Raw genomic sequence first — 12589 nt, 5'->3', positions numbered from 1 at the left:
TGACTTCATGATTTTAAATTTGGAGGAAATCATACATGGGTTCCAAAACTGTGTTTTCCCCTGCCTGTGCGAAACTAACTGCGCACAACTCAACCTTTGATTGTTGGAAACCGTTGTCGGTCAAAAAATTAGCTCACGTGGTTGGCTGCCAGTGTCTTGCCCCTCCTCACAATACCGTGTTGATAAACACGCCGAACCCATGTATACTGGTGGTTGTAATTCTACAGGGGCTTCATATCAGCTTGCTTAAATTAACTGCTACATCGTGGAGTTCATCATAGTAAAACGTGCACAAACCTTGACTGTATGCAACCTTTGAGACCTACTACTGCATAAGGCAACTTATGATTGAAATAAACATGTGTAGCTTCAGTTCCACATCTTAAGCCAAATGTGTGTTGCACATCACTAGATATAAAAAGGCACAAAAAAACACAAGCGAAGCCAATCTTTGTGAGGCAATATTGTCAACATTATACATTAAGTTATTCATCACCTTAGGTGGTCGAGCCAGGAAAAAGGCCTGGAAATGAGTGTGACAGTGCAGTTTGGCACCCTGCAAGTTATACTGGAAATGCAACCCAGTATGACAACCCCCAGCCAAGCGCAGGCAAAAAACTAGTGAAGTTAAAACTGGTAAAATATAATCTACTGAAACTCAGCCTTCTAACATTAGCAGCAGGTAAATGGGGCTCATTTCTTTGTCTGGGTTTCTAAGGCCCCAGCTCACAGCGTTTCGGTTTAATAATGTCACAATCAAAATAAGCAAACTGCAACTGGATGACAGAGTTTGTATGGCACTTCCCCGACAGTGGTAAGGTAAACCACTACGTGTCACACCGGGTATGTCATTTCATGAGTGCTGGCAGGGCCGGGCCGGGCCGGCACGTGGCCTTACCTGGCAGGCTCTGGTGTGGCTCAGGTCGGGGGGCGGGCGGGAGAGGCCTCTGGGAGCGCGGGTGGTTTGGAGGTGGCGTCACCTTGATCTGTCCGACGTACTGCACGTAGGTCCCGGGGAAGTCCCCCCTCTGTCGGGTGCGCTCGTTGTATCCCAGGATCCAACCGATCTTCTCAGGGTGCTGCTCGTCCCCGTCCCGCACGCCGAGCGACAGCAGCGACGCCGTGTCCACCGTCAGGATGTCGCCCGGCTGCAGCTCGATGTCCTCCTCCCGCTCCTTCTCGTACGCATACAGGCAGCGGTACTGGAACCCCTCTGCCTCCATTATTTTTTTTTGAACACTTTTTTCCCGTGCAAACTCGCTCGACGTACGTTTCTCTAAAGAGAAAGGGATCTGACGGTATCAGCAGATACAACGAATGGTAACAGTGTCAAAAGCTGGTTGGCTGGCTGGCTGGCTGACTTCACAGGGACTAGGCCAAAGCGTCCAGGCTGCGGTGGCTGCGGGTGATTGCAGCTACTGTCTGAGTCCGTTTGGTGGTGGCGTGGTCCTGTCAGCCAAAGCTCAGGAGCATTGTGGCCGATGTTGAGGCAGGGCGGATAGGCTAGCAGGAACCAACTAGCTTAGATCTGGCCAGTGTTGGCAGCGAGAAGGACTTTCCTCAGCTTCAAACCCCGGTTCAACCAAATGATGGAGCAGAGGGACAGAAATGGAAACATGCTCGTTTAAGCAGGAAACAAACAAAAAAAAGATGAGCTCAGGACATAGTCTCCACTGCTGTCTTCTGAAAAGGCTGGCCCCGTCTGGTCAGTGGAACTTTTTTCAGCTCGGTATACCCTGCAATGGGTAATAAAAAGACGAATACATTATTAAAATACAGTTGTAAAATACAATAGCCCTCATAGTTTAAAAAAATGTGATTGACATCATGATAATGTAAATGTCTTCTAATTTACACAAAATTAAGTGATGTGGAGGGAGATGATAATGGCAGGAGAGTCAAACCTGCTACTTTTTGTATTTGTTAGGTTTGATACTTTAGTGGAAATAAGCGTTCTGTCAGTCACTCTCCGACATTTCAAATTACCATTCCTCAGTTCTGGCAACAAAAATCACCCGAGTCAAACACAGCTTGAGCAAGTAAACCAAAAGTGAAACAATTACATGCCAAGTGTTGAGATAACTGGAGTTGTTGCCTCAAACATTTCTGACTATATAATGGAAAGACACAGGCAGCCCCACTGGAAAAAAACAGGTTCTGGCCTCACATGCCACAGCTGTACATTAGAAAGCAATGTTAACTTACTGGGAGAATGGGCACCCAGAAACACTCTACTGAATAACTTTCACAAGAGCACCATTTTCTTAGCAATTAACGAGTACTACTAATGCTAAACTGCTACTGTTCCACTGTGACTGTTACACAGCCTAATGGGAATGGGAGCGTGCATACTTTTCCTTATTTATGTGGCCACTCGTGAGTCAGAATCTGGTGCGATCAAAATGGTTGAGTTTCGACACAAGTAGAAACGTCCTTGAATCACACGAGTACAGAATGCAGACAAACAGATCATTTGCAAAACAATACTTGTGTTAACTTAGCATTTGCCTATCGTCAGTTACCAATGACCGACAAACTGCTTACATGGATCTACTCACATATTCTATTGACTAAATGCCATGACATTAGAATATTCACAGTGAAAGAGGCTTCATCTGGAAGGCAAGTTGCAGACATCGCATCTTTCACAGTTGCAGTACCAGAACAATTTCAAGTGCTGCGTCTTGCAGCATAAGAATCACAAAAACGCACTGGTAATGTACACAGAAGGAAAATGTACCCATTAAGGCCATAAACGTCTAAATCTCACCAGTATTCAAATATATCCACATGATTTCTAAGCAACACTATTTGTTAAGTGGAAAGATTTACCTCTCATTTCAATGTTCATCAATGAGTTGATTTACATTTTGAAATACTAGAAATTTTAGTAAAAAAGCCTGGCATGGCCTTAAATGTTCCCAATGGTAGCCTACATCATTATTCCTATACTGAAATACCTGGAGTGGGCTTAAACAGAGTATCTTTCTGTAAAGAATTTCCCATCAATACATAAGATCTGCTTACAAAACAATGTATGAAATACTATCCCCAACTCTTTACCCAGACTTAGAAATAATGTTAAACGAATTACAATATACTTGCTATTTATACCCTATGTATAACAACCTTAACCCTTGTAAGATGTTTGGGTCTTTGAAACCTGTTTTCAGTTTTTTGCTTGACAAAAATAGTTTGAATTCTTGGTGTTTCACATTGACATTCTCTGGCCTGGGCTCTTTACTGTGATGAACATCAATTTGTGATAAAAAAAACCCTGAATATTAAGAACTAATAGGTATATTACATAATTCTAAAAAATAAAGTAATGGGAAACAAAATACACTTTGAAACTGTGTTGAGTGTTGCCAAATTCCATCTCTTCATGAATATTTGCTGAATAATAAACTAATATTTATGATTATGACCAAAGTATACTTGCAGTAAGTTTTGCAGCTTAAAAAAAAGTCTATTTCTGGAGATTCAAGATGGCGGACATGGAGAAGATCCACCTTTTCATGTATGAAAAGTGCAATTTTCCCAATGAATACTTTAAATTTGATGGTAGCAGTAGCGAGTATTTGTGGAAAAAGGTGACATTTGTGAATGACAGCATGCATTCTGCAAAGAAGCTGCTAGAAATTTTAAAACTTACACAGTGCACCTTTAAAATTAACCTCAAAATTGACAGTGGGCTCAATGGATACACTGCCCTGAATCTTGTAGCAATGAATAGGCTGAATGGCAAAAAATAACCTAAACTACCGGTAACAAAAAAAAATCCTGCCACGAAAAGCTGCAGAGATACTTCATACCCTTGAGAACTTAACAAAGAACAACCCTCTGCGATTGAGACTGTCCCACAAGTAATCATCAGCAGCTGCAAAAAAAAAAGTATCAAGTGGTCCTCACAGCAGAGCAACACATCTCAGGACAGCACTCTCCCACCTTTGGCCCAGGCAAGTGAACAGGCGCACCACCAGCCAGTCAATTCCACATCCTCAGTGTGAACAGCAGCCTTGGCAGCGTGGCCACGTGGCACTGGCATGCCCAACCACAGCCCGCAATCCTCACACCACCGAAACACCCCACATCCCCCCCAACCCACCAGACACACACACACAGTCAGCTCTTGCTCCCATCCTTTCCTCCTCCTCCTCCTCCTCCTCCTCCCGCACAACACACTCTCATAAGCTAATCATACCTCTATGCGGTTGTATTTATATTTTTTTTTTGCGTTCCCCAACAATGAAAAGGTAAGTGCAAAAGGAAAAGGGGTGAATGCATCATTGTCACATGCGCTCACAGACTCAGAGGCAGGAGTCTGTGTAGCTCCAGAGAGAGCAGCTGGTATACCAACAGATGATGAGTGCATCCTTGTCCGTCTACTCCAGTGTTTCCCCACCACTGTGTCGCGGCACACTAGTGAGAGATCGTCAGGTGTGCCGTGGAAAATTCTTGGGGATGTTTTTTTTTTTTTTAAATTCATCGTTTTTGTTAACAAATAATGCCTATGTCATTTTCTAGTAGCCTAGTGTCTGCTGTTGACTGGCGTCCTAAGCATGAAATAATTCCTTATCACTAGGTGGCAGCAGGTAGCGAATTGCATTGATGTATCTTCAGTAGCCCTAACAAAAAACGTCCATCAGCTGCTAGTCAAAACAATCCTCCAGACGTGACTGATAGTTAACTTTGCTAGCGCTGTTTCTTCATTAATTAGGTCAGAAAACCAAAATCCTACCCTGAAACAGATTTGTGTTTTGCTTACAACCTTACTGAAAAGTTAAACGAGTGAGGTGGTGGCATGATTGAGCACACAACGTAGTTTGTTGGTCCGCGTGCTTTCTAGTCGAGTGTGACGAAGCCGAGACCCTTCAAGGCAGACTATCTGCCGGTAAGCATAATATAGCCCAGTTTTAGGGAAAGGGGAAAGCGATTACCTCCTGTTACCTCGCGGGGAAACTTGCACATTTGTCACAAACACCCCAGGCACAATTTCCAATCAGTTTTTAATAATAATATGACCGTATTATCTTGCATTTGAAAACATGAGATATCCGCTTTGAGCATGGAGCATGGAGCGCTGTCAAACTGTCCGACTTCTTCGGACCGACCTCGACCTTTTGCATCGCTGTGATTGTGGTCGGTCAAACAAACAGCATTTTAGGGCGGGCCTTAGCCAAAGGTGAAAGACGCATAGGTTTCACATTAAAATTAAGTGAGTAAAATATACAGAGATTGATATTTGTACATTTGCATCTTCAGTGAAATGACTAAACCTGACTAAACATGACTAAAACAATACAGTTTTGTGTTTATTTGATTGCTATTCAAGACACTTTGTAGCCGCCTATATTAACAATATAGTCATTCTTATCAGATAATTATTTGTTTTCATTATTTCATCATTTTTGGTTGGTGGTGTGCCGCGAGATTTTTTCAAGGGAAAAAGTGTGCCTTGGCACAAAAAAGGTTGGGAAACACTGGTCTACTCCATCAAGAGCCTGAACACTTCACTTAGTGTCTGCCGACCGACACCAAAAGGGAAACCAGCAGAGAAAAAAAATAATGAATGAGTATGAAATAAAAGTCCATGTTGCTAAGTAAGAAACGGTAATCCTGCTTCCCAATTGGGCAGCCTTACGCCATGTGCTTAGAAAACAGTGGAGAAGTTAGGGCAAACCATGAAAACCTTATTATTAAATATATCCAGGCAGTGATCAAGACTGTACCATTCCATTTAAATTATGCTTAAAAACTCAAAAAAGAGAGTGGTAATGTCCACAGAATGACTATTTGATCCCATGTAATTAGAGCCTCAAAACTAAATTAAATTACTTAGTGTTTAAAGGAGAACTTCTGCCATTTTCCCCCCCAATATGCTGTTGTATTGCTCACGCTACCCTTGACTTGACAGTACCCGGTGATGCTGCATTTTTAGACTCCGCCCTTTCCGTGATCTGAGCTATTCTAGTGGGGCAGAGTAGACTTTGTTTACATTAAAAACCTTCCTAACATGGGCAGACTCCAAATATTATCCCAAAAGGTATCGCTGTTTGCTAGTTGTCTGCAGATGTTGAATAACCTTTCGGATGTCATTGGAAATAAAGAAAGATGTGTTTTGAAATGTAAACATACTCTCCCACCATTACAATGACCAGGATCTCAGAAAAGGCTGGAAAAAAAAACTCAGGTGCTGACAAGTCTAGGGTAGTGTGAGCAACTGCATGTGAAAATTTGCATGTTAAAACGAACCACCCCGAGCCCCAACAAAAACATAACAGAGCATGGCTCTAACAATTCAATAACATAAGGCACTAAACAAAAAGGAATAAATACAACATATGGTATTCATAAGAATTTGCAACATCCTTGACAGTATAATTAACTTGCAGTAAAAAAAGAGAGAAAAGCACTGCTATAAGACTACATAAAAAGACACATTCATAGTATTAACATCTTTTTGTGAAATATATAATCATTGATTTTGGTACAATTGTGCCGCAACACTGCTTCAGAAGCCCACAAGATGGCACACTAATAATAATTTCATCTAATAATCCGTAAATTGTGAGATCTGAGTCGATCACAACGCCATCCACTGCATTAGGTCTTGTGTAAATAAATTGACAAACCCACTCCAGTGGAATGCATAGCATAATCTGCTACAAAGAATGACACCTAGGCCACCAAGACACTGCATTTATTGGCCAATTGTAATGATATTTTCAGGGTGAACAATTTGAGGACATGTATTACCACCCACGTGTTCTGCCATGTGTGTATTGTTAATATCAGAGTTGTATAAAGCAGAAGTAGAAGTACACTTGCAAATGTTATTACAACACTAGTGGTTTCAACTTTGTTGGCCCTACCACGGCTCGGCAGGGCACTGGGCTGCTACGCCGGTGATCCCGGTTCGATTTTGTCCCGGGTCATTTGCCGAATCTTCCCCGTCTCTCTCTCCCCAAAATGTTTCCTGTCTCTTTGAACGGTCCTGTCACTAATAAAGTGTAAATGATCAAAAAGAAAATGGTTTGTAATAACACACTACTCGACTTGTAATTACATCTGTAATAGTACTTCTACTTTATACAACTCTGGTTAATATGTGGATAAATTACTATAAAACATAAAAGTCATAAAACAATGCTTTCAGAAATTCTTGTGGTTACCCAAGTTGCTCAAGACATTGGCTCTTCTGTGAGTGTCTAATGAATCCTGCTCTGAACTTGTTATGTGTTGTTATTGCTACAACTATTATGACTGGCACTACTGAGGATGTTTTGGCATGACAAGTGACATGCTTGAGATAGAAGCAGTTTATTTTAGCAATTTATTAGTTAGTTAGTTACTTAGAAAACTGAGTGGACCATGTAAGACTATTTTAATGCATCAACAAGTTTGCGCATGGTGGCTTTACTCATCAGATTTCGACAGGAATGAACAGGAATACATTTTTTTTTTTAACCTGAAGACATTTCAGGTGACAGCTGCGTACCTAGTGAGCTACACAAAGTAGTCGTTCAGATGAGATTACTTAGAAACCCCAAACACAACATTACAGATTCTAGAAAAGTCTACAATAATCAGCTCCAGCCAGGGCCAACTAATCCTGAACTGGTTAAAGGGCAACTGCACTTTTTTCAAAATTAGGCCCCTTTTCTGAGTTGTCTGCATTGTTTTAGAGTCCCCCTCACCATTTATTTCATGTTTGCTGCGGTCTCCGTTATTTGGCTGATTTGGATTTTGTCTCGGCCGGCTTTAGAATGGCTGTCTATGGGCACGTCCAACTATGTTCCTAAATCCACCCAAAACATTTGTTTTCAATACTGTACAAATCAAAAAGTGTTTATGTGGGTTCACTGGTATTCCATAACAATGTTCGTAGCGAAGCTTCACAAAATAATTAACAAAAAATGACAGACACCAAGTTTCGCTTCGGAAATTGTTATGGAATACCAGTGAACACCCCTAAACACTTTGTGAGTTGCATAGTATTGAAAACAAATGCTTAGGATGAATTTAGGAACATAGTTGGACATGCCCATAGACCGACATTGTAAAGCCAATTGAGACCAAATTTAAACCAGCCAAATAATGGAGACAGCAGCAAACATTTTTTTTAAAAAAAGGTGAGTTTGGTTCTAAAACATTGCACACAATTTGCAGACAACTCAGAAAGGGAGGCTTCATGTTGAAAATGGTGCACTTGTCCTTTAAGCAATCCCCAACTACAATGGTGAGAAATAATTACATAATTGCACACAAGTAAACGCTTTTACATTAACTCACGAGTGGCAAGTACCTACCGCTAGTTTTCTAATTGGCAAAACTATTGCAGTTATGTTATGATTACAATAATGGTTGTTACGCCGTTGTTATCATGCAAAAAAACATACAGCAAACACGTCTCCTGACCAGTAGTCTCCCACATGTTAACCTAGACTTCACGGCCACGGCAAAAAAAAAACTGTGACCAATGTGAATTTACGGTATTTGCTCATCATATTTTCAATGCTTTTTCACTTAAATAAAAGCGCAGGATTTACTTTCTACATGCACGTGTAAGGGTGGGTGTTTGATACTTTCAGAAGCGTAACAGCCTGGTCCCGTTGTGATACACTTTATGTGATGCGCAATAGTTTCTCAGTTTGCAACGGGGAGTTAGCCAGAAAGTTACTCGTGCCAGGTAAATACACGTCAAAAATATTTTGTCGCACTTCACTTCACTTCAAGAGCACGAAAGATTTCTGCACACATTCAACCTTTGCGTTATTTCACATAGAATTACCTCTTCCCATTTCCCCGATACGATACTGAAAAAATATGTGGTAACTTGAAAGAGTCGTAGAACACCATTGCAGCTGAGGAGAGCCATGTTGTGTGCGTGGAACACAAGATTTCTCCTGTCTCCTGCAGTCTGATAGCTAGTTCTACAGTAACATTTGGTGTAACTAGCATTAGCTAGCGTCGTGAGAACAAGGCGAAACTTACCGTAGATTCCCAGCTTTCTGCTAAGTTGTAACTAATTCTTGTTTTTCGGATGCAAGGGCTTGTGGGTTATTACCACTGCGAGTTTAACCATCTAAGTCAAGAGTTCTAGACACTTAAGAGCCAACTTTCCCCGTTCGCCTGAGCAGCACACTTTTCCGACCCTTCCAAAGGCACTGTCCGCCGCTGTGCAGAGAAGGAGGACCTGTACAGTGATCACTCAAATGCCTACTGGAATTATGTGTCAAAATAAAAGTCACACGATAGTAACAGGTAGGCCCTCGTGAGAGTACTGTAATACGCGTGCACTCTAAATTGATTCCATAAAGAACTCTAGATGTGATTAAAGAGATGCACACACGGACACACAGTGCGTGACTGGTGGTCTTATTTTGGCCTTGCTCGAGTCATACCATTAATGGATTGTCAACACACCAGTGGAAAAAAAACAGAAAAGAAAAAAGTCAAAACCCTGCCACTTATTTTGCTCCATCCAATTCAATGAACGACTTGGTCCGAATTACCCTAAGTCAGGTTCATAAGCTTGTGTAATCATTTGTGTTGAGAGAGTACAGTCAGAAGGAAAACCCAAGCAGGGCTCTGTCAGTTCAGTATTTCCACCTCTGCAGCACATACAGTAGTAGTAGACCAACCTGCTCTGCTCCTTTGTCTGCTCTTGTCACAGGCCTGTTGATTGTTTTAATTGATGCCAAACAAACCCAATGTTGAAAACAGTCTCATACAGTAATATAAAAGCCTAAGGATAACTCTGGTTCAGTGCATGAAGTGGCAATTTTTTTTTTTTAATTGTAGCCTACATGAATTGAATTGGATTGAATTGAATTGAATACTGACCATAGGCCGGGTTTTATCCTGGCAGTCGAAATCCTCATTTGAGAGATGACACAAAATTGCCGGGCCACATTAGCAGTTTCATAAAGGAGATATTTTATAATAGGCCTATTTTCCTAGTGTGCAGTTGTACAACAGCTCATCCTCTTCAGAGCTCAAATGTCTAATTCTTTACAATATTCTAAGGAATACAATGGACATACTAGGCAGAGAGACTATGGACACTCCTGGACACTTTATGGCCACCTTGTCTTGGCTACTACAGTGAGTCCAATATGTATTTGATCCCTTTCTGATTTTGCCGGTTTGCCCACTAATAAAGACATGATCAGTCTATAAATTTATGATAATATGTATTCAAACATGGAGAGACAGAATATCAAAAATAAATTCCAGAAAATAACTTAAAATAATATATTTTAATTTATTTGTATTTAATTTAGGCAAATAAGTATTTGACCCCTCTAGCTAAAGAAGATAAAGTGCTTTGTGGAAAAGCCCTAGTTGTCTAGCACTGAGGTCAGATGCTTCTTTTAGTTGATGACAATGTTTGTGCATATAGTAGAAAATATTTTTGCCCATTTTTCTTTGCACATTATCTCTAAAACATTAATAGTTTGTGGCTGTAGCTTGGCAAATGGGACGTTCAGTTCTCTCCATAGAATTACTATAGGGTTAATATTTGGAGACTGTCTAGGCCACTTCACGACTTTAATATGCTTCTTATTGAGCCACTCCTTCGTTTCTTTGACTGTATGTTGTGTATTATTGTCATGTTGGGAGATGCAAAAATGGCCCACCCTTCAGTGTAGTGGTGGAGGGAAGGACGTTTGCACTCAGGATTGCACATTACATGTCTCCCTCCATCCATTCGTTGACGATGTGAAGTTGTCCTGTGCCTTGGCCACACACACACCCTCAAACCATAATGATACCACTTTCATGCATGATGGTGAGGAGGGTGTTCTTGGGATCATAGACAGTAGTACTCTTTCTCAAAACACATTGAATTGCGATAATGCCAAATATCTTGATTTTGGTTTCATCTGACTACAGCACCTCCTTATCATATCCTAAATCAGTCTGATGTCCGTTGGCAAACCTCAAGTGGGACTGCACAGGTTCCTTCTGAAGTAAAGGTACCATGTGTGCACTACAGGAATTTAAACCTCTGTGGCATTAAGTGCTACCAGTAGTTTTCTCGGTGATTTTGGTCAGTAGCTTTGATATCATTGCCTAGTTCATACCGTATAGCTCTAGGGTGATTTCTTTCTGTTCTCATGATTTTCAAATCCCTACAAAAGGTAAAATCTTGTATAGAACCCCAGACAGGCTGATGGATAGTCATTTTGTATTCCTCACATTTTGGAAGAAATGCATCAACAGCTGGGTCATTAATACCAGTCTCTTTCTTGTGGCTTTGCAGCCCATTTAATCTTTGTTCAGGTCTAAAATCGTGTCCCTGATATCATTTGACCACTCTTTGGTCTTTCCCATGCTGGTGAGGTTGGAGTGTGACTGATTCACTCATACTATGGACTGATTCTGCTGATTCAATGTGTCTTTTATGCATGTTAGTATGTACAGGTGTCTTTAATTCAGATGACAAGTTGATCGGAAGTGCCCATTTGGTCTGTGGGCCCAGAACTGTAATCAGTTGGCAGGGGATCAAATACTTATTTTGCTCGATGAAATGGAAATAAATTAATATATATTCTCTTCAGTTAATTTCTGGATTTTCTTTTTGATATTCTGTCTCTCCATATTAGAATACATATTATCATAACATTTATTGACTGATCATGTCTTTGTTAGTAGGCAAACCAACAAAATCAGCAAGGGATCAAATACATATTGGACTCACTGTATGTGCCACTTAGCTAAGGCACATGTGAACACTGTGGACACTTTACACTTTATTGTTTTGGTTTTGGTTTTGGTGTGTGTGTGTGTGTGTGTGTGTGTGTGTGTGTGTGTGTGTGTGTGTGTGTGTGTGTGTGTGTGTGTGTGTGTGTGAGAGAGAGAGAGAGAGAGAGAGAGATGCCTTGGCAATAAGTATGCAACAGTGAGCTATATATGATTATTTTATGTGTAAATATGTGTGTTATGTCTTGTGGACAATGTCTTTATGTCTTTATTTATGTGTGTATGCTACTTGACACCTTAATTTCCCCATGGGATCAATAAACGATACTCTACTCTACTCTACTCTACATTTTCTTCGGTGATGGCAAATTATCTGGTAATAATTTTAATATGTAGGACAGACTTACTTCCACAGGCCATAGTTGCGCTTATAAATTAGAATACACATTAAAGTGTTACCAAACAAAATGCAATATTTTGTATATTAATAACTACTTCAAACAGTAGGCTACTGCACTTCACTGTGTAATGCCATGTTGAAACAACATATCCCAATAGCCTACTGCAGGAAAATCTCATTTTCGGCATCCAAGCCGTAAATGTATGTTACAGCAGGTGTGTTGTTCATTGCTGAGCTCAAAGCAAGGACAGGCAGGACATCATAAGAAAAGGTTACATTCTCATGGTTAGTTTCTTTTATTCTTCTTTTTCTTTTCAAAGAAGATCAGTAAAAGGTACTTTTGGGGTAGTTCATTTATTGTCAGCATCATTCAGACAAGGAAATGAAGGACATCATGACCTTCCATCAGGGCACAAAAACCTATACAACTACTAGTGTGTGAGACTGACGTAAACATTATATAACTCTACTAGTGGT

The 12589-nt window shown here is 40.7% G+C and overlaps 1 protein-coding gene across 2 annotated transcripts in view; it reads right to left on the bottom strand.

The window, feature by feature from the left end:
• Positions 1 to 9201, bottom strand: part of pik3r2 (phosphoinositide-3-kinase, regulatory subunit 2 (beta)) — a 35347-nt gene extending 26146 nt beyond the window's left edge. The window contains exons 1-3 of one of the 2 annotated variants that reach the window (XM_063219141.1): positions 8998 to 9201; positions 6876 to 7003; positions 899 to 1736 (exon numbers count right to left, since the gene is read on the bottom strand). In XM_063219141.1, the coding sequence (XP_063075211.1) occupies positions 899 to 1223 (325 nt within the window). In that variant the 5' untranslated portion in view covers positions 1224 to 1736; positions 6876 to 7003; positions 8998 to 9201. The remainder of the gene's footprint in view (positions 1 to 898; positions 1737 to 6875; positions 7004 to 8997) is intronic. The other variant, XM_063219140.1, reaches the window with a different exon arrangement.
• Positions 9202 to 12589: the final 3388 nt, after the last annotated feature.

This window comes from Engraulis encrasicolus, chromosome 16 (assembly GCF_034702125.1).
Source record: "Engraulis encrasicolus isolate BLACKSEA-1 chromosome 16, IST_EnEncr_1.0, whole genome shotgun sequence".
Lineage (NCBI taxonomy): Eukaryota > Metazoa > Chordata > Actinopteri > Clupeiformes > Engraulidae > Engraulis > Engraulis encrasicolus.
This window is presented reverse-complemented; position numbering and strand designations above follow the sequence as displayed.